Raw genomic sequence first — 23,536 nt, forward strand, 5'->3', positions numbered from 1 at the left:
TGGGTCCGAATGTTTGCAGGTTGCTTTCCTTCAAAGAAGTCTTTCCTAATCTGATACTGATCCACACCTGTACCCGGCCAAGCCATTCTCCAGATGACCATGCTTCACACCAATTACTCGTTGCCAGGGCCGCACATTGCCATGGGGTAGAGCGGCACAAAGAATCACTGGAAGATTTTAGTTTGAGACATTGGCAACTGCACACAGGTCATCACAATCACTTCCAATGCTTAAGTGCATGATGCAACATGCTGATTCGATTTTCAAGACCCAATCAGAGCACGCATCTCGACTCCTAGGGTGGACAAAAAAATATAAGGCCTCCCCTACAGACCCTATATTTAAGAAGGGGCAAGTGGCATTAGATTCCCTGGTCGTAGCTAATGCTCGTAAGCAGGCAAGTTCTCACACATCATGGGATGCTCCTCGGCCAGATATAGTCCAAGCTAATTGATGCTTCTGGCAAGCGCGTAGCCGCTCAGGCAGCAAATAATTGGCGCTTTGCGAATACCCAAGGCCTTTTAGCCAGGTATGACGGGGCAGACAGGGACGAAATGGGGCAGTTGCTTCAATATCTCCCAGAAGATCATACGGCTAAAGTGCAAGACTTCGTGAATAAGGGCAAGATCGTTTGAATTTTTCTATTTCAGGGTTTAAACCCGAGGTCCAAGAATCCATCCTTAACACACCATTTGCTAAGGAATACTTATTCAGTTCTAGCGTTGACCAGGCATAAGAAAAAATTAAAAAGGACACTAAAGTCACTAAATCTAAGGGAGCGATTCAGACGGCATCCGACAGAGGTTGATTTCGTCGATCCTCGCGCAGAGGTGGGTCAAAAACCATACCCTCAGATTCAAAATACGTCTGCTTACAAAGGTAACAACCAGTCCTCTCCCTCCAGAGATTTTTCTGAGGAGGTTATCGAGGCAACAATTTCAAAGGTAGGGGTAAGGGTAAACCACCCCCTAACTCCCCTTCCCCAACAAACAGTGACTTGCCTGCGCTTCCCCCCCCCCCCCCCCCCCCCAACATTATTGCCTGCAGCTTACCAGCTACCCCCAAACAATCCACCTTCATCTCACAAGTTATCTGAAGAACACATACACTTGCTAAAACAAGAGGATCCATCTCTTTTACTAAAGGGAGCAGTAGAGCCAGTTCCAATACAGTACAAGGGCTCAGGGGTTTACTCTCTCTACTTTCTCATCCCCAAAAAGGACGGTTCCCTAAGACCTATTCTGCATCTGAGAGAGCTAAACCTTTACATACTGTCAGAGCATTTTCACATAGTGACACTTCAACAAGTACTCCCACTTTTACAAACAGCAGACTTTGTCTACTCTAGAGGACGCATATTTTCATGATCCAATTCATCCAGCTTATCGCAAATACCGCACTAACAGTCGAAGGTGCTGCCCTTCGGAGTGACTACAGCGCCCAGAGTTTTTACTAAATGCGTAGCAGTAGTCGCTGCTCATCTCAGAAGACGACCAATTCATGTCTTCCCCTACCTAGACGACTGGCACATCAAAGCCAGCACTGTCTGCAGCACACAGATCACAATAGATCTACTTCATCGACTGGGCTTTACATCAGTGCACAAAAGTCTCGCCTGCGTCCCTCACAGATGCAATCTTACTTAGGAGCCATAGCACACAAAAGGGAAGGGGAGACCCTGGAGCCGCTCTGGACACAGTCCAAGCTCTAGCCTCTCCCAATGTAGCCAGAATGCACAATATTCAAACTGCCGCTCTACAGTTTCAACCCAAGCTGGCATTAGCAGCCAGAGTGTTCATGCAATTACTGGGAATGATGGCGTCTTGCACCGCAGTTGTACCCCATGTGAGGCTTCACATGTGCCCCCCGACAAGAGTGTTTAGCACGTCAGTGGAATCAATCACATGGTCTATTAACCGATCTAGTGTTAGACCGTCGTACCCATCGCTCTTTGCTGTGGTAGAACCCACAAAACTAATCAAAAGAACGGCCTTTCATCGACCCTATTCAACAGATCGTACTCACAGCAGACGCTTCTCTAACAGGTTGGGGCTCATCTCAAAGATAACACAATACGAGGCTTGTGGAGCAACAAGCACAAGACTCTCCACAGCGACTATCTAGTCTCTTAGCTGTCTTCCTAGCACTAAACGCTTTTCAAACTCATCCTGTAGCCAAAACTGTCCTAGTCCGATCGGACAATGACAGCAATGTTTTATGTGCAGAAGCAAGGCGGGACACACTCTCCAATTGTCAACACTCGCTCAAGCCTTTTGGAATTGGGCGATCCATCACAGCATTTATCTCCTGGCAGAACATCTCCGAGGAGTAAACAATCAAATTGCCGATCTCAGTAGTAGACAGTCTCCTTTCTTCCAACAGTGGGGATTTCCACAAATAGACCTATTCGCCAAAGCCGGAAACGCAAAATGCCCAAACTTCTGCTCCAGGTACACACACCCGCAATCAAAGGGCAATGCCATACGGATGAACTGGTTAGGGATACTTGCCTACACTTTTCCGCCTCTCCTGCTCATTCCATGGTTTGTTCAGAAGCTCAGGCAAACATCCCTCACACTGATTCTAGTAGCTCCCACATGGCCTCGTCAACCATGGCACACAACCCTGTTGGAGCGGTCACTAGTTCCACATCAAAAACTACATCTGAACTCCAGTCTTCTCACACAGAACCATGGAGAAATCAGACATCTAAATCCCAAAGAACTGAATTTAGCGATCTGGCTCCTGAAGTCCTAGTTTGGGTTCTTAAATTTACCACCAGACTGTATGAATATTCTAAAAGAAGCAAGAAGGCCTGCCACCAGAGCTTGCTATGCTGCAAAATGGAAAAGATTTGCGGTATATTGCAGCAACAACAACAAAATCAATCCTTTAGATGCTTCTATGCAAAACATCTTTTATTTGTTACATTTACAACGAACAGGACTGGCTTACACGTCTGTTCGCTGGCACCCTGCACCTTCGTACTTACAAAATAGGCAACATCTGTCACTATTTAGAGTTCCAGTAATCAAGGCCTTTATGGAAGGTTTAAAAAGGTTAATACCACCAAGGATTCCTCCTTCCACAGTCTGGAATCTCAACATTGTTCTCACAAGGTTCATGGGCCCACTTTTTGAACCATTACACAAATGCCCTTTACAGTTCCTCTCATGGAAAGTTGCTTTCCTCATTGCAGTCACCTCACTGAGGAGAGTTGATAAGCTACAGGCATTAACGCTAGTCTTTCTTTCAGCTACATAAAGACAGTTTAGTTCTCTGGACCAATCCCCAATTCCTTCCCAAAGTAGTTTTGGCTTTTCATATAAATCAATCGGTTGAGTTACCAGTTTTCTTTCCTTAACCTGATTCTGTAGCAGAATGCGCTCTTCACACACTTGACGTCAAAAAAGCTTTATTGTACTACATAGACAAAGGACTTGAACAAAACAAAACAACTTTTTGTAGCCTTTGCTGCACCTCATAAAGACAATCCTATCTCTAAATCTGGTATTGCTAGATGGATTGTTGAATGCATTCAAACGTGCTATGATAAAGCTAAAATAACTTTAACCATACCCCCCTAGAGCGCATTCCACTCGCAAATTAGGGGCTTCTGTGGCCATTTTAGGTAACATCCCTCTAGCTGACGTATGTATAGCAGCAACATGGTCTACACCCCACACATTTCCCAAACACTATTTCAAACAACTGCAACATCGACAGGTTAGTCACGTCTTTGGAAGTATACTGCTGTAATCATTCAGTGGTCATGCAAAGGGCTAGTAATGAGGAAAAGGGAGGGCTCCGTCCTGTTTAGTGCTTTCTTTATTAAGGACTGTTTTTTCTGACTGAAGGGAAACAAAAGAAAAGGGTTCGCAGAACAGTCCGCAGACAAGTCTTCCTCCGTGACAGCCGATAAAAAGAAGAAACAACAAAAAAAATATATATGTATATAGTATTAAGAGAGGGGCTGAAGGATTCCAATGTGGACCTCCACCTAACACCCACGTGATCGTGTGCTCTAGAGGTGCTTCAGGGCATGCAGTGCTCTGGCAGTGCTTTACAACTCCCACCACTTACCAACTGCGAAATACCGAAAGAGTGGTACTTGCCTCGGCCCTCCCGGGTTGTGGCAGAAGGAGTCCAGACGTCCTTCACTCTCACTGGACTGATGGACTGATCAGCGTTGCCACTGGGCTGACCCCCGCAGTCGGCCCCTGCCTCCTCTCCCCAGGGCTCCTCTCCCCTGGGCTCCTCTCCCCTGGGCTCCTCTTCTCTCCCCTGGGCTCCTCTTCTCTCCCCTGGGCTCCTCTTCTCTCCCCTGGGCTCCTCTTCTCTCCCCTGGGCTCCTCTTCTCTCCCCTGGGCTCCTCTTCTCTCCCCTGGGCTCCTCTTCTCTCCCCTGGGCTCCTCTTCTCTCCCCTGGGCTCCTCTTCTCTCCCCTGGGCTCCTCTTCTCTCCCCTGGGCTCCTCTTCCTCTCCCCTGGGCTCCTCTTCTCTCCCCTGGGCTCCTCTTCTCTCCCCTGGGCTCCTCTTCTCTCCCCTGGGCTCCTCTTCTCTCCCCTGGGCTCCTCTTCTCTCCCCTGGGCTCCTCTTCTCTCCCCTGGGCTCCTCTTCTTCTCCCCTGGGCTCCTCTTCCTCTCCCCTGGGCTCCTCTTCCTCTCCCCTGGGCTCCTCTTCTTCTCCCCTGGGCTCCTCTTCTCTCCCCTGGGCTCCTCTTCTCTCCCCTGGGCTCCTCTTCTCTCCCCTGGGCTCCTCTTCTCTCCCCTGGGCTCCTCTTCTCTCCAACTGGGCTCCTCTTCTCTCCCCTGGGCTCCTCTTCTCTCCCCTGGGCTCCTCTTCTCTCCCCTGGGCTCCTCTTCTCTCCCCTGGGCTCCTCTCTCCCCTGGGCTCCTCTCTCCCCTGGGCTCCTCTCTCCCCTGGGCTCCTCTCTCCCCTGGGCTCCTCTCTCCCCTGGGCTCTTCTCTCCCCTGGGCTCTTCTCTCCCCTGGGCTCTTCTCTCCCCTGGGCTCTTCTCTCCCCTGGGCTCTTCTCTCCCCTGGGCTCTTCTCTCCCCCGGGCTCTTCTCTCCCCTGGGCTCCTCTTCTCCCCTGGGCTCCTCTCTCGGCGCGTTTTCCCCCAACAGCAGTTTTTCCTCCACAAGCGTGTCTCTCCCTTCGTTTCGCGCTTTTCCTGCTTTGACTGCAGCAGCGCTCACTTGATCAGCGTGCTGCGCTGCTGCAACGGTGACCGGCTCGCCCTTCCGAGGCACTGCGGTGGCCACCTTGGGTGTCCCGATCGCAGGACTACACTGCTTTATAGTCTATGCAAAGCATGTGTATCTACAGCACACATGCCTCGAACGGAGAACCTTACTTACCTAGTAAGCATCTGTTCTTGGCATTTAGAGCTGTAGATTCACATGCCCCCTCTCACCTCCCTGGACACCTGTAGTTGTTGCAGTTCTTCATTATACATACATACGCATGGACATCTCTATACTACACTTACTCCATTCTCACCCTCTTGCGGGAGAGCAATCCAACAGTGGAGTCAATGACCATGTGCACTATCACCGAAAGGAGGAGTCCCCTTACCTCGTGACTGGAAAGACTTCTTCGAAGACAAAAACAACTTGGAAACATCCGGACCCAACACAACATGGCAGGGGTATCCAAAGGATGTGAATCTACGGCTCTACATGCCAAGTACAGCTGCTCACTGGGTAAGTAGCATTATCCTTCTCTATATCATATCACTGTCAATCTAATGCGCACCGAGCACAGGCACGTTTGCACCTCACTGTGGGAGGCGCCTGCAAAGGGGACTTTACCTGCTGTGCTCACTTGTGGTATAGTTTCATTCTAGACGGGGTGTGATCCTGTTACAACCCATGGGGGAGGGATCAATATACCAATATGACGTACACAAGAACAAGGTCCCCACTAGCCATGGAGGCAGTCAAATGGGTCTTGTAATAACGCACTGCCCTCAGTTTTATAAAGACACTGTCGTTCTATGTTATTACTTGGGGTGGTGTACTAAGATTTACATTGAAAAATAATGGTACACATACTGCATCTGTTTACACATTGATTTTACGGCACTGTGTTATGCTTATGGATATGGTGAGCTTTTGGGCCTTTACTTAGAATCTACAGGTCGGGGACATTTGTGCTATGATTCCGAAGTGTTAGCCTCAGCCTTGAGTCGGAGGATAGCTCTGAGGCTTCTTGGCAAGCTTGCATTCTTCCGCTCTCCGACTATACCAGATGGAACATTCAAGCTCCGCACTGGGATCTGAGGTCTCAGTTGGCCCAGAGCTAAGGAAACCTGTCGGATATTATCCGGGTGTCGGAGGACTGCAAAAGATATACAGTGGTGCCTGCTCAACCGCAGTTCGACCAGTGACACACTCCTTTCCCTAACTCATCCAGAGTGGATGCTGGTGAGGGCTGAGTCACTTCTGGGGCAGCCATGTGGGAGAGGTGGAGATCCGCAGACTGTGATCTCCAACATGGACCCGCCTGCACTTTCATTTGCTGGAGTTGCAGGTGATTTGGTTATGGTGAAGGTCTTCCTGCCCACCATAAAAAGGTTATTTCAGGTTCTCAGACACCATCGCCATGTCGTACTGCAACAAGCAAAGCACGGTCTGGTCCTGAGCTCTGTACCAGCCGTTTGTGCACCTCGAAGTGGCTGAATCGTCAGGGCATTACCCTGGTTGTATGCTACCTAGCAGGATCTTTAAATGCCAGGGTGGACAAGCCCAGCCACCAATGTCCAGCTGATCACAAATGGCAGCTACACCCAGACGTGGTGCAGGACGTCTTCCAGAAATGGGGAGAACCCTGATGGATCTTTTAACTAGCTTCTAGAACGAGCCTTGGTGTTTCCAAGAAGGTTCTCTCTCAAAGTCATTTCGCATACAGTGGTGCATAGGACTCTTGTATGCCTTGCCCACGTTCTGAAAGAAATCCGGAAAATAGGGTATAGGAAGCGGTCGCTTTATATAGTATACCATAAAGATATGTTGTGTAGAGTCCAGTTATTCTCTTACCAGTGGACAGAGGCTTGCTCTAGGAATCCCAAGGTGTTCTTCTAGGGGGTAGTGTGTTCGAGCAGCCTTAGGCTTATCAGAGAGGAGAGTTGGACATCTGCAAAATACGCACAGTCAATAAATGATGCACACCAAGGGTCCCACCAAACATGCAGTCCACGTCTGGCACACTGCCACCAAATGTCTTGGATGGAGTCGCAGGCTCACTCTTGCGACGCCACTGTGGGACTCCGTACAACTGGGTAGCTTGTGGAAAAGCAAGGGGTTTGACAAGTGGGACCTAATGGGAATCTCGCACATACGTGACCTATGGGATAAAAATGACGTTAAATCATTCGCCACCTTGCAGCAGCAGTTCGACTTAGCAAATTCTGAAATTTTCCGATCTACACAGGCCAGGCATGCTTTGTGTTCTCACTTACAGCGCGGTAACACCCCTCCTGAAACCTCTCCACTGGAGGATAGAGTTTTAGATGATCTTGTTCCCGATCACACTATATCCCTAATATACAAGAAACTATATACAACACGCTGGACCCCCTCCAGTCGCTTCGGGAGAAGTGGTCCAGGGATGGAATTGAGATGGATGATGACTGGCAGGAGGCCGTATCTTCGCCTAGAGTCGTAGCAATACCGGCACGCCTCCGGCTAGTTCAGCTCAAAATCCCCCACAGGGTATATGTGACTGGTCCCCAATTGGTGCGAATGGGGAGATTGGATGAGGGGCACTGTAGGCGTGGGTGTGGCCAAACAGGCACCTTCATGCATATAATCTGGGAATGTGCTAGTATTCAATCTTACTGGCGTAGCGGGCATGATGTGATTAACGCTGTCCTCTCCACTCAGCTCACCCTGAATGCTCGTAGATGTTTGTTAAATATCTTGGAACCGAATGACATGAATGACTGCCAGCTGCAATGGGCCTCTCTGGGGCTCATGCTTGCTAAAAGACACATGGCTCAGCAGTGGGGGGGCACCTCGGCCTCTGGAGGTGGGCCAGTGGGAGAAGGACCTGGACTGGTCGATGTTCAGAGAAAAAACTATGTATGTAGCCCGTGGCTGCCCTAAGAAGTGGACACTTGTGTGGGGCATGTGGAATTAATATCGTGGGGATGTGTGTCGGTCACCTTTCTCCCCCATGGAGGAGGACCCCCCCTCGCCCTAGACGTTCCATATGACTTGTACTTTTGCACTAATTGATGTACCCCGTCGCTAACTTGTGATTCTCTTATCTCTCCTCTGTAATGTGATTGATATGCTGATGCTGATTAATAAAAAAAGTTTTACAAAAAAAATGATGCACACAACTTGAGATTCTCACCAATTTATAAAAATAACATCTTTATATATATATTTAGGCACCAGAATCAATCTGATCAGATCAGTACGTTTTACAAGAAAAATACTTTTAAAAAGTCGACTCTGCATTTTTCAGAGGCTGCAATGTTATCAAATGGGAGGAAAAACAAGTACAGCCTAAACGTAGAGTACAGTGACTTATGAGACCAATATCGTGGACTTAAGGTGAGTATGGGGCAAGGCCCAAGGCAGTGCCAGCAGGTCCCCTCCAGCTGCACTAGGGCGGCCGGGTGCAGTGTTGCAATACAGTGTCTGGTGCGAAATGGTAGTCAGTGGGGATCAGTCTGTGTAAAGAGGTTGCAGGTTTGGACTGGAGGACCCGTAAGGCTCAACCAATAGTTGGTGCAAGTCTTACGATGCTAGGGGACATGGGGACACTGGTGGTCCTCTTCTCCATGTCCGGGTGCAGAGGATCTTTTGAGGTGTTGAGTTTCTTCGTCCAAGAGCACACGCAGTTGAAGGGGCCTGCACACAGAGGCTGCAGGCGGTGTCTGAGAGTTCACAGCGGGCAAAACCAAAGTGGCCTCTGTCTCCTGAGGGCTTGAGTGCCATGCTTACACCGTTGGCCCACTTTGACTCGGGCTGGGAGGCTCGGATGCAGTGGTGCTTGGCGGCGTCAGGTTTTGGCTGGTCTGTGGTCCACACTGTTGTTTTTGGGTGCCTGCAAGATGCAGGAGAGCAGTCCCTGGGTCTTTGCTGAAGGCAGGCAGTTCTCCCAGACTGGGGGAGGCACAACCGCTAGCAGGACAAGATGACTTTGGTGCAATTCGACGGGAAAATACTGGATTTAGCGGAGTGTAATGTAGTTGCCAATGGGCTACTGACCCCTGGGATCACTACGCACCCTATATGACCACTTCATGTGGCAAGTGGGCATAGCCTTGTCTGAGAGTTCCCAAGTTTGCGATCACTAAGATGGCCAACTCTGAAAAATCATATCCACTTCAGGTAGCCTACCTTAAATGTGGCATTAGCCTGAAGGTGGATAAACCTACCTAGCTATCTAATTTTCCCGACTGCCCAGGTGCCAAAGGGCACTGTACAAATGGGGGGTGGCCTTCTCTCCTGCGAAGGAAGCCAGATTCGCATGCCAAAAGGCGGTGGGCTCTTTGAGGCCCCCCTGCCTTCGAATGCCAATCTGCAGGTCCTCCTGTGGAAGGGGGCGAACGCACTCCTTGCCCGAGCAGGCTTTGTTTCTGACCTCTGGAGAGCAGAGGCCCTCACCCTTGGGTCAGAAAGTTCTCTGGTGGCAGGCTTGCAAAAACCAGTCAGCTCACCATTTGCTGATAGGTTTTCAGTGGGCACCTCTAAGGTGTTCTCTGTGTGTACGTATTAATTAACCCAGCACTGGCATCCATGTGGGCTTATTAATTAATACAAGATGTTTGATACCGGACTTCCTATTTTCAGTGAAGCCACCGTGTAGCGGGACAACTTGTTTTCTCCAGTGCCCAGCACATGGTTCAAAGTGGCTTCCCTGGTCACTTGTTCTGGCAGTAATGGAACTGTTCAGCAGAGTGGCATATCTGCTCAGGCCTCACATATAGGGCACACTGCCTTAGGACAGTAAGGCCTGCTGTAGGGGTGACTTACAAATATTCCATGCAGTGTCTGCAGGCAAGACATGTGCAATGTTGTGTTTTCACTTTTGTCTGCACCAAAACACGCAGCCTGCAAAGGCAGTTTGCATGAGTTTGAGGGGTCTCTTAAGGTGGCACAATTCGTGCTGCAGCCCTTAGGGGCTCTTAAGCACCTTATGTCCTAGGTACCAGGGGCACCATTTGCTGGGGACTTGCAGAGGGTGTTAAAGGTATTGCCAAGTGGTGGAAATAATGGTACATTTTTGGGAAAGAGCCCTGGCACTGGGGACCTATTTAGCAGGAACCCAGTACTCTTCCAGTCAAAATCGCATCAATTACCAGGCCGAAAGTGTTGGTGGCCTTGTTAAAAAGGGGCACATTCCAACAATCTGGCCCATGTTACCCTAGTGACTCCGGAATGGGCCAGGTGTGTGTAGAGTCTGGAACATATGGGCCTGAGCAGTTATCCTCCAGTCACGCCGTTGATGGGATCTTGGCAGCCATGTACCCTTCAACAACGTATGTGCATGCTGGGCATTGGGGTAATTTTGTTGCAGTCCAACCTGTTTGATAAACTGTTTTTTTTGTCTTTGGCCCAGCAAGGACCTGCTATGGACACTGTAAAAGGTTACCTATCAGCTCTCTGCTGTTTTACTTTTGCTGTACCAGTCGTCCTTCAAATCACCTGTGGTGATGCGCGTCCTTAAAGGTTTGCAACATATGTTTCCACCACAGCCCTTTGTGATGCCGCGTTGGGGCTTAAATTTGATTTTTATTTTGATATGGTCTTTGTAATTGCGGTAACGTTAGCATGCCGAGTGAGTGAAGTTTAGGCCCTCTTAGTCCAGCCACCTTCTACCACCCTTTGCTCCTTACAAACCGGTGTTCAGGACTCAAGAACTCAAGCTCTATCCTGCCAAAGGTGGGGATGCCTTTTCACGTGGGCAAGCCATTACTTCTGATCCGTGCTCCACTTTTTCCCTTCAGCATAACCCATCTTTAACAAAAACCTTTCAAATTCACTGAAAAACCCACTGTTAAAGTGCAGATATGGGTACAAAAAAAAAGAACAAGTTCTGAAGTTCTAGCTCTGTAAACGAACATTAATTTTGCTCTTCTATCATGCCCTGCGTATAACCTCACATTTATGCATCACATTTATGACTTGTTGGGGGTTAAAGTGTAAATAAGTGTTTTTACAGCGGTTGATACAGTATCATCATGGTGTCTTCATGGGCAAATGATGCTCTCCATTAATTGTGTAATTTTTGCATCATTAGTTGCATCAGTAGTTTAGGCGCGACACTTAATATATGTTATTAGAAGTAATTATGTTAAGGTGAGAGAGCAGGGTCTTCGTACCATCCACGTGGCCCTAAATTGTCATATATGTAATTTATTATTATGAGTGATGACCTATGTAAGTAGTGAATGTCGGGGGTACAACTATGGTTAGTTTACTGAAGTATAACTGGTGCAGTTCAGTGGTTTTGAGGTTTTGTAATTATAACTGCACTTTAACTATATTTCTGTGATTTTTCAGGTATTTTTTAAACATACATTATAGTGATATAAACAAAGCTAACAATAGCTTCACTTTAGCCTTAGTTTTTTTCACTGAAGGTGTGTTGGTCATCTTATGATGAAAGATAAAGTCTAGCAGAACAGGTAAGAGTGCTTGTACTGCAAGAAAGGGAGGTTTAATATACTTCCGTCTTTCAAGGGAGGATAGCGTTTAGTTTGAAACAAAAGCAAGTAGCTCTTTCTACCACCCCGAAGCGCACCCAAGGACCCTTCACCAGCCGGAACTACAGCTTCACCAGCATCCGCCCCCCAAACCTCCACCCAGGAAAGAACCCAACTACCTCAGATGCATTCTCCTCAACACCCGCTCCGCCCTCAAACACGCCGTTGAACTCTGGGACCTCCTCAACTCAACCTCCCCAGACGTCGCCTTCCTGACTGAGACCTGGCTGAACCCCGCCTCAGCACCCGACATCACCATAGCCATTCCGGAAGGCTACAAGATCACCCGCAGGGATCGCACCAACGGAGTAGGAGGAGGAATTGCCATCGTCCACAAGAACACTCTCAGAGTCTCAACCAGCACCGACGACACCCTCAGCACCGCCGAATACTTGCAATTCCAGATCCACACGACCCCAACACCAACCTCAGAGGAACCCTCGTCTACAGACCCCCCGGACCCCGACCACAGTTCAGCGACTCCATCGCCGACTTCATCAGCGCACAAGCCCTCGCCTCCACAGACTACATCCTCCTCGGGGACCTGAACTTCCACCTCAAGAACAACGACGACACCAACTCCACCACCCTGATCGACAACCTAGCCAACCTCGGACTCAGACAGCTCATGACAGCACCCACCCATGCCGCCGGCCACGCGCTTGACCCCATCTTCTCCGCAAGCTCCCACGCCTCCTTCAACCACACCACCGAACTCCACTGGACCGACCATCACTGCATCCACTTCGCCTTCAGGAAGCCCACCATGCACCACTGCACCCAACAGATGCCTCGCCGCTGCTGGAGCAAAGTCACCGAAAACCAGCTAACCACCACCCTCGCCCAGAGCCCACCCGCCGACCCCACCAACCCCGACACCGCCGCCCACAACTTCAGACAGTGGATCGACGACTGCGCCAACACCCTCGCCCCGCTCAAGAAACCCTCCAACAGCCACACCAGCAAGAAAGCCACCTCGTTCACCGAAGACCTCCAGGCATCCAAACGAACATGCCGAAAACTGGAGAAGAACTGGATCCGCGAACGAACACCGGACAGCTACGCAGCCCACAAGAACGCCACCCGTAGACACCATCACCTCATCAGATCCGCCAAAAGGGCCTCACTCAAAGACCGCCTAGATAACGCACAAAACCGCAAAGAGCTCTTCAACATCGTGAAGGAACTCTCCAACCCCAACTCCAACAACATCCCACCTTCGCAAGACCTGTGCGACTCGCTGGCCACCTTCTTCCACCGCAAGATCGCCGACATCCATGACCTCTTCAATGCCACGGCCGCCCCGACAACCACTGAGGCCTCCGCCCCCACGACCACCAACCGCCTGCTCTCCTGGACCAACATAAACAACGACACCATCAAGATTATGAACACCATCCACTCCGTATCTCCATTAGAACCATGCCCACACCACATCTTCAACAAAGCCAGCACAGCCATCGCACCCCTTCTCCAGAAAGTAATCAACATCTCTTTCGAGACCGCAACCTTCCCGGAAAGCTGGAAGCATGCCGAGATCAACGCCCTACTCAAGAAACCCAAGGCGAACCCCAAGGACCTCAAGAACTTCCGGCCCATCTCCCTGCTCCCGTTCCCGGCGAAGGTCATCGAGAAGACAGTCAACAAACAAGTGACCCGCTACCTCGAGGAGAACAGCATCCTGGACCCGTCCCAGTCCGGGTTCCGCAGCAACCACAGCACCAAAACGGATCATCGCCGCCACCGATGACATCAGGACCCTGCTAGACAACGGAGAAACAGCGGCCCTCATCCTCCTTGTCCTGTCAGCCGCCTTCGACATGGTCTGCTACTGCACACTACGAACACGCCTACACGACGCTGGGATCCAAAAGAAGGCCCTGGACTGGGCCACATACATCCTCTCCGGCAGAACACAGAGCGTCCGCGCCACCCCCCCCCCCCCCCCCCCCCCCCCCCTTACGCTCCAATGCCACCAAAATCTCATGCGGCGTACCTCAGGGCTCATCCCTCAGCCCAACGCTGTTCAACATGTACATGGCACCTCTCACCCACGTCTCCCAACAGCACGACCTCAACATCATCTCCTACGCCGATGACACCCTGCTGATCCTCTCCCTCACCAAAGACCCTCACACCGCCAAAACCAACCTCCACGAAGGAATGAAGGCCGTCGCCGAATGGATGAGGAGCAGCCGACTGAAGCTGAACTCTGACAAGACGGAGGTCCTCCTCCTCGGTTCCACCCCTTCGGCCTGGGACGACTCCTGGTGGCCGACCACACTGGGAACAGCTCCAACACCCACCGACCACGCACGCAACCTAGGGGTCATCCTCGACTCCTCCCTCTCCATGACTAAGCTGGTCAACGCAGTCTCCTCCTCTTGCTTCAACACCCTCCGCATGCTCCGCAGGATCTACAAGTGGATCCCCACCGAAACAAGAAGAACGGTCTCCCAGGCCCTCGTCAGCAGCAGGTTAGACTACGGAAACGCCCTCTACGCAGGAACTTCAGCCAAACTCCTGAAACGGTTGCAACGCATGCAGAACACCTCTGCACGTCTGATCCTCGACATCCCTGCTGCAGCCACATCACACCCCACCTGAGAGACCTGCACTGGCTCCCCGTCAACAAGAGGATAACCTTCAAGCTCCTCACCCACGCACACAAAGCACTCCACAACACCGGACCAGCATACCTCAACAGACCACTCCGCTTCTACACCCCCACCCGCCAGCTCCGCTCCACCGGCCTCGCCCTCGCCGCAGTCCCCCGCATCAAAAGAACGACTGCCGGCGGCAGATCTTTCTCCCACCTCGCCGCCAAGACCTGGAACACCCTCCCCACCCACCTACGCAGACCCAAGACCTACTGACCTTCAGAAGACTCCTTAAGACCTGGCTCTTCGAGCAGTAGCACCCCCACCGACTTGAGACCCTCACGCATAAGTAGTGCGCTTTACAAGTGATATGATTGATTTCTGACTCCAGTCACTGAACGGCAGGTTTGCAAGGGTGAGAAGTTAGAAAAGCACATTAAAGGGAAGGAGCTCTTTCTGACTCCAGTCATTGAACGGCAGGTTTGTGAAGTTAGAGCACATTAAAGGCAAGGAGCTCTTTCTGACTCCAGTCATTGAACGGCAGGTGTGTGAAGTTAGAGCACATTAAAGGCAAGGAGCTCTTTCTGACTCCAATCATTGAACTGCAGGTTTGCAGGTGTGTGAAGTTAGAGCACATTAAAGGCAAGGAGCTCTTTCTGCCTCCAGTCATTGAACGGCAGGTTTGTGAAGTTAGAGCACATTAAAGGCAAGGAGCTCTTTTTGGCTGGTCATTGAACGGCAGGTTTGCAGGGGTGAGAAGTTAGAAGTGCACATTAAAGGCAAGGAGCTCTTTCTGACTCCAGTCATTGAACGGCAGGTTTGCAGGGGTGAGAAGTTAGAAGCGCACAGTAAAGGGAAGGAGCTCTTTCTGACTCCAATCATTGAACAGCAGGTTTGCAGGTGTGTCAAGTTAGAGCACATTAAAGGCAAGGAGCTCTTTCTGCCTCCAGTCATTGAACGGCAGGTTTGTGAAGTTAGAAGCGCACAGTAAAGGGAAGTAACATTTCTTTATGGGCGTTTTCTTTGCAGTTGTAAGCATCCTGACCTTCCTCCCTCGGAAGTGAGCAGTGTAGAGGCAGTCTAGCAGGAATGGCTTTTGTCCAGTCTGTCAGGAGACCATGAATTTGCTAATGCACCCGTTGGGGGGGCAGTTCAGCGTCTGGAATTCTTAGAGCGCTCTCTCCGTTTGGGTTATGTGCATCTACTGTGCCTCTGGCCACCATTACCTGGTTCAGGTTTCATCTTGTGTCAATGCTTGGAAAGAGGTTTCCTTTCTTAGACGGGTATATTGTGCAGTGTTGATTGGCTGCTTTTGTTTGGATGTATACATCTGAACTGAAACTGTTGAATCTTGCACGTGTTTTTTTCACATTCGTTTTGAACAATGAAAGTGGTATGTTGTAGGTTACCGGAATAATGGTTGTGTTTTGTCCTGGTTATCGGTAGTTATTACAGGCTGTACATGTGTGCCCAACTGAACTGGTTTCTACATTTATGGAAGGCTTTTCCTAGTCCTGAAGCACAACATGTGTCCATACTGGCTGACTCACATTAAACCTGCCGTCCAGTCCTAGAAAAGATGCTGCGGTTTGAGTTTTAGTGAAGAGCCATATAAGAAGTATCTGCTCCTAGTGTCCAGACTCTAGCAAGAGTCCGTTGACTGCTGGGCTGGCAAGTAAGACAGCTATTTATTCTTTCGTGTACCCATAATCTCTGTTATGAGGTGATGCCTGTATTTGGTGATCTCCTTTTCATAGAGGTAAAGGGAGCATAGATGGCCTTGTCGGTTGTCAATGATGGTATAAAGTGGGGAAGGGAAATGTTAGCTAGTGCTCTGACTTCAGCCTTCCACGATATTGCATGTGTTCTGTTCCTGTTCATCAGGAAAGGACGTCTCGTGGATTTTAAGACAGTCCAGATGCACAGGATGCTTGGGTAACTTCTGCCTTTTACGTCTTGCGGGTATTTGGTGAGGCTCATACAAGAGCTATTGATGAACAATGTGGGCATTTGAATTTCTGTAGAGAGCTTCTTGCTCCTTTAATTAGTGACTAAATTCTGAGAGTTAAATGGAAATATTGAAGCTTAGAAAGTATTTGTTTCTCTGTAAAATGTGCATGGCCAGGCTTCATGTTCTTGCCGTCCTTGTGTTGTCGAGCACTTGATTTATACTTGGACACAGCAGCTCACTTGCTAATACACAAGACTAATGCTTAGTGGTGCTTTCTCTCATTAGGTGGCAGAAAGGGCGCTCTACTACTGGAATAACGAATACATAATGAGTCTCATCAGTGATAATGCGGCCCGGATACTGCCCATCATGTTCCCTGCACTCTACAAGAACTCCAAGAGTCACTGGAACAAGTATGTACTTTTGCTTTCTTTTGTTTGTTGTCATGGACTCAAACCCCAGCTCTCCTTTGCCCAGTAGTCGCATTGATCCACAACGTAACAAAGGGAAATGATGGTTCTCCTGTCTCCGCTTCTGTGTAGCACACTCAGGTCTGCTTGCATTTTAGATTTTTCTTGCAAAACTGTCTTCCTTGCAATCTTGCATTTTCCAAGGTTGGAGAAGAAATTAGACTTCTTGTAATAATTCTTATCATGAGCCCTTCTGTAATATTCATAAGTGCTAGCACTCCTGCATTGTAGGGGGTCTTGTTTACTTAGTCTGGCAGATCGTTACACCTAGTGGCAGGGCCAGAAACTGCTTGTCAAAACTGTCAACGTCAGAGCTTGTTGTAGTTGGTAACAGCTTTTCATCACAGTATATACTTTCCCCTTTTTTTTGCCAACCGGTGTAGACGCTTACTACTTTTTTGCACGTCCATCCTAGAATGGAAGGGCTCAGTCACACACTTGATGTTTCTAGCAGTTCACCTCATCTTCTCCTTAGGCTGTTCATGCACTAAGAAGAGGTAACTCACATGTCTAACTCCATGACACTCTTGAGTAGCTGCGTGCTCTAGAAGTGCCCTCCATTTATTCGTTCAAGTGCCAGTGGCAGTTTGCCACATCTGATCTGCATTCCCAGCTAGGGTCCTGAGCACTCCGGTGCTTTGAGTCACTTGAGACAAGAGTTCTCTAAGTGGACTGCTGTTTCTTTAGCAGGATAATGATGAATTCCTCTAAGAATTGTTCATCGTGATTTTAAAGACGTTTTTGAGATAAACACAAGCATGGACATCTGCTGAGCAGCAACAGGGAGGAGCAGACACGACTTCACCAGGCATAGACATCTGCTGACCAGCAACGAGGAGGAAATGAGGAGCAGACACAACTTCACCAGACATAGACATCTGCTGAGCAGCAAAAGAGGGGAGCAGACACATATTCACCAGACATAGGCCTCTGCTGAGCAGCAACGGGGAGGAGCAGACACAAATTCACCAGACATGGACATCCGCTGAGCAGACACGACTTCACCAGACATAGGCCTCTGCTGAGCATCAACAGGGGGGAGCAGACACGACTTCACCAGACGTAGACATCTGCTGAGCAGCAGTGGGGAGGAGCAGACACAACTTAACCAGACATGGACATCTGCTGAGCAGCAACGGGGAGGAGAAGAGGAGCAGACACAACTTCACCAGACCTAGGCCTCTGCTGAGCAGCAACGGGGAGGAGCAGACACAAATTCACCAGACATAGACATCTGCTGAGCAGCAACGGGGGGAGCAGACACACCTACACCAGACACTGCTGCCTGGATGCAGTTGCAGACTGAGATATGGCGGTGGGGCAGGCAGGCAGTTATCCGTCATTTGAATAATTTCAGAGTTCGAGGCATGTGGGCTGCTGAATTCATATCTGTGCATAGATCGCCGCCTAGTGTTGGGTCCGGATGATTGCATATTGTTGTCCTGGAAGAGTCTTCGAAGTATCACGAGATAGGTGGCTCCTCCTCTGGACTACAGTGCGCATGGGCATCCTCTCCATCCTCAGATTATTTTTTTCCGCCATTGGGTTCGGATGTGCTTATCGTAGCTCAAGTTAGGTAAACTTTATTTAAGGCCAAAAGCCTTTAGATATCGTCGGTATCGTTTGCGTTCGGTATCGAGAAATTATTATACTTGTTTTCGAACTTAGTCACCCTTCTCGGACCGAGTTTCGGTCCGAACATCGTTCGAAGATGGAATCGAGGGCTCCCTTCAAGATATGTCCTCTGTCACGCGAAATATCCACACGTTGATGTCCATCCGGTGTGTAACAAATGTTTATCACCGGATCATGATGAGACCAGGTGTATGGCCTGCGCCCGGTTCCGGTCGAAAAAGACCCTTCGGAATAGACGGGCGGCTAGATTGGAGGCCAAGAAATCGGCGCCTGACCCGGTTAACATATTCAGCACCGAGGATGAAGAAGTCGAGAGCGTCGACGAAGTAGAACAATTTGACTACGTTGAAGAGCTGGATGTTCATGAACAATCGGGTTCTGCTTCGGAGCATAACTCCCAATATGACGACGAAAATGAGGAGATCTTCGAAGACGTCGTCAACGAGGTAGGAGACGACGATGAGGCCCTTGGGGCCGAGGAAGATAGCTCAGGCGAGGAGCTAGGCCAATCCGTCAATGCAGAGGCCGAGGGAGATAGTCTTGATAAGGCTCAGGTCGAGGGATCGCCTGCGGGCCTTAACCAAGATCGGTCGGATCGTTCTACAGCTCCGCCTGCAGGCCCGGCTTCGAACATTTCAAAACAGCCAGAAATATCGAAAAAGACTGGGGTCGATTCCGAGAAATCGAAACCAAAACCTGCACCGGTCAAATCGAAACCGAAAGTGCAACTGGTTCAGGTCGGATCGAAGGCATCGAAACCTTCCAATCTGTCGACACAAAAGGACATCGGAGTCGAACACCCAAAGAAGGACTTCGGTACCGAGAAACAAAAAAAGGACTTCGGCACCGAGAAACAGAAGAAGGCCCTCGGTCCCGAGAACACGCAGAGGCCTATAGCACCGAAGGTTGGGGCACCAACGACCAAGGTCAAGGTGGTCGATCCGACTACATCAACACCGAGGAGTGCTGAGACTGCCAAAATACCCGATCCACGAGGCGTCCATCCCAAACTTCGGATCGAAGCCCCGAAGACAGGAAAGAAACCGGAGAGCGCGTCAAGGCCTGTCTCCAAAGAGCATGTCTGATCAAAAGCACCGTCTGCATTCACGTTGCAACAGGTATCGGAGTCCCTAAAGCGCATCTGGGAACGGGACACTCTCGAACCGAAAACGGGCCCCGAACCGAACAAGGTCGCCAAGGCTCACTCAGCGCCAGCACCGATCAAGTTTCGATTGCCACCACCGGGGGCACCTAAGATGTTCGAACTTAGGAAGAGTATCGAACAACCAAGAACAGTGTCCACAGAAAGAACAGATGTGGAAGACTCGCAGGACCAGTTTATCGACGTAGACACTGGTAGACTGTTGTTCCGCAAGCGGAAAATTGTTCCACAAAAGGCTTTGGAATCATACAAAATTCCACTAAAAAGGAAAATGGCGTCAGGTTCGACACCAGTGCTTATGGAACCTTACCACACATATGATCAAGAACCACAATCCTTTTCTCCCGCACACTCGGACGCGGATGCAGGAGAGGGCTATACGGAGGATACCACTTATCCTGTGGACAATGACCCTGATGAACAACAGCAAGACCAGGATCAAGCATGGGGAGACCCTAATGACCCAGGAGACCCACAAAATGCTCCTGACACATCTTTATAATATAAAACCATCTCCCACTGAAGATACTGCTGCTTTTAACGCCCTCATTGAAAGAGCGGCTGCCAATCACGGAGTGGCACTTCATTCTGACTCTGTGGAGGAGGATTTCTTGGTGGACACGTTCTCCACATCAGAAAGAACGGTCAAGACTCTACCAATGTTAAAAGGGGTTATTAAACATGCTAAGGACATCTTTAAGGAGACAACCAGAGCACGGGTATTGAACCCGAGAATAGAAAGAAAATACAAACCAGCCCCAGGAGACCCAATGTACATTAAGGGTCAATTGCCGTTGGACTCACTGGTAGTTTCTAATGCTCGCAAGAGAGCTAACTCGCAAACTACCGGTGATGCTCCTCCTCCGGACAAGGAGTCCAAAGTGCTAGAAACATCAGGAAAAAGTATAGCAGCACAAGCAGCAAACATCTGGCGCATTGCCAACACTCGGGCACTCCTGGCCAGATACGACAGGTTACACTACGATACCCTAGAAACACTGCTAGAACACCTACCAGATGCCTACAAAGATGGAGCGGAGCTCCTCATCAGAGAGGGACAACTCATTACAAATGCGTCCATCAAATGCGCACTGGATGCAGCTGACACTGCAGCAAGGGCAATCAACACTAGTGTGATGTTGAGGAGGCACGCATGGCTGAGAATATCAGGCTTCAAACCTGAGATTCAAAATATCTTGAATCAACCAGTCAACCCAGACTTTTTATTTGGCCCCGAGGTTGACACTACACTAGAAAAGATTAAAAAGGACACAAACTGCGAAATCTATGGGGGCTCTACAGTCGCAGCAGTTTCGGAGTGGCTCCTTTAGTCGCCCCGGGAATAGAGGAGCAGCTAGAGGTCAGGGGTCCCAGCAGCAGTACAATAAAGGAGGTACCCAGAGTACCTATAATAAGAACAATAGGGGTGGATATCGTGGATCCAGCACCAAAGGCAGAGGACGAGGGAACAACACCAGGTCCTCCGCCAATACCAAACAGTGACGTCTTGTCACTGCCCCCCGACCACATAACACCAGTCGGGGGGAGACTCCAACAGTTCCTGCCAGTCTGGAGATCCATCACCACAGACAGGTGGGTCAGAAAAATTGTCCAGTACGGTTATTGTCTGGAATTAACATCCACTCCACCCAACATACCACCAAGACACCGTCCTATGTCCGCAGAGCACTTGGCATTATTGCAGCAGGAAGTACTAAGTATGCTGCAGAAAGGAGCCATAGAGCTCGTGCCTGTAGAACGAGGGTCAGGGGTGTACTCTCTGTACTTCTTGATCCCAAAAAAGGACGGATCTCTGAGACCTATACTGGATCTGTGACCTCTCAACCAATACATTCTGTCAGAGCATTTTCATATGCTCACCCTCCAGCAGGTTCTGCCGTTACTCGGTCAGGGAGACTTCCTAGTAACACTGGATTTGAAGAATGCGTATTTCCATACACCCATCCCACAGGAAATATCTCAGGTTCACTATTCAGGATCAGCATTATCAGTTCAAAGTCCTCCCTTTCGGAGTCACAACGGGGCCCAGAGTCTTTACCAAGTGCCTCGCGACAGTGGCTGCACACTTAAGGAGACAGCACATTCACGTCTTCCCTTACCTGGACGACTGGCTTGTTCAGGCAAAGTCAGCCCAGCAGTGTGCCAGCCACACATCCCACAACATTCACCTTCTTCACAGTCTGGGATTCTCACTGAATTATCCAAAGTCACATCTTCAACCCGCGCACGTACGGCAGTACCTGGGCGCCACCATAGACACTCTGGCAGCCAAAGCTCAGCCAAGTTTAGTGAGGATCAACAGCATGCAGCTGCTGATAAAGAAGTTCAGACCTCAACACTCCCAGCGCGAGTGTTCATGCAGTTGATGGGCATGATGGCCTCCTGCATCTTCATAGTCCCGCACGCGAGACTACATATGCGCCCGCTTCAGGAGTGCTTGGCACATCAATGGAATCAGACTCAAGGACAGTTGAAAGACCTAGTGTTGGTGAGCGGTCGGGCATACAACTCTCTGCATTGGTGGAATCCACAAAACCTTTGCAAGGGCCGACCGTTCCAAGAGCCTGTTCCACAAATAATACTGACGGCGGACGCGTCTCTCCAGGGATGGGGAGCTCCTGTACTCAATTACACGGTGCAGGGACTATGGACGACACAGCAACAGAGGATGCACATCAACCTTCTGGAACTGATGGCTATCTTCCTGGCAATGAAGGCATTCAAAGTACACTTGTGCAACAAAGTCTTGTTGCTCCGGACGGACAACATGACTGCCATGTACTACATACAGAAGCAGGGAGGAACACACTCTCCACAGTTGTCTCATCTTGCTCAGAGCATGTGGAGGTGGGCCATTCAGAGAAACATGTTCCTCATGGCAGAACACCTCCCGGGCAAGGACAACCAAATGGCGGATCTGCTCAGCAGACACAGCCACCAAATGCACGAGTGGGAGTTACATCCATCAGTACTCCAACCGTACTTCCAGCAGTGGGGTCATCCAGAGATAGACCTATTCGCCACAAGGGAAAACGCAAAATGCCAAAGCTTTGCCGCCAGGTTCCCGCATCCACAGTCGCAGGGCAATGCGATATGGATGAACTGGTCAGGCAGATTTGCGTACGCTTTTCCACCAGCGCCATTAATACCGCTAGTGGCACGCAAACTACGGCAACACTCGCTGATACTCATCCTAGTTGCTCCAATGTGGGCACACCAGCCATGGTACACCACGTTGCTAGAACTTTCCGTAGTGCCGCATCAAAGACTGAGGCTAACACCCAGACTTTTAACACAGAACCATGGCGAAATTCAGCACCCAGATCCGCAACAGCTGAACCTGGCGATCTGGCTCCTGAAGTCTTGGAGTTTGGCTACCTGAACCTGCCTCCAGAATGTATGAATATCATCAAGGAGGCCAGGAGACCCATGACCAGAGCTTGCTATGCGGCTAAATGGAAAAGATTTGTCATTTACTGTAAAAACAATGACATTCATCCGCTGGATGCATCCATTCAGAACATCATCTGTTACCTGTTACACTTATACCGATGCAATCTGGCATACAGCTCCATCCGTATACATCTAACCGCAATAGCAGCCTATCTTCAGAACACGCAGCACCTCTCTTTATTCAGAGTGCCTGCCATCAAAGCAGTCTTAGAGGGACTCAAAAGAGTGATTCCTCCAACACACCCACCGGCATCGGTGTGGAACCTGAATGTGGTCCTCACCAGATTGATGGGTCCACCTTTTGAACCTCTACATTCATGTGAGATTCAATTCCTCACCTGGAAAGTAGCTTTCTTAGTGGCAATCACTTTGTTGAGAAGAGTTAGTGAACTCCAGGCACTAACCATTCAAGAGCCATTCATACAGGTTCACGCAAATAGAGTTGTACTACGTACCAACCCCACATTCATGCCTAAAGTGATATCGCAGTTCCACATGAACCAGACTATTGAACTGCC

General features: G+C 49.7%; 1 protein-coding gene across 2 annotated transcripts in view; it reads left to right on the top strand.

Annotated features, from left to right (window-relative positions):
• Window positions 1-23,536, top strand: part of PPP2R5D (protein phosphatase 2 regulatory subunit B'delta) — a 502,545-nt gene that overhangs the window by 398,816 nt on the left and 80,193 nt on the right. For both annotated transcript variants that reach the window (XM_085610117.1, XM_085610118.1), the window contains exon 12: window positions 16,563-16,690. In XM_085610117.1, the coding sequence (XP_085466243.1) occupies window positions 16,563-16,690 (128 nt within the window). The remainder of the gene's footprint in view (window positions 1-16,562; window positions 16,691-23,536) is intronic.

Source organism: Triturus cristatus, chromosome 6 (genome assembly GCF_964204655.1).
Source record: "Triturus cristatus chromosome 6, aTriCri1.1, whole genome shotgun sequence".
NCBI classification, from domain to species: Eukaryota; Metazoa; Chordata; class Amphibia; order Caudata; family Salamandridae; genus Triturus; species Triturus cristatus.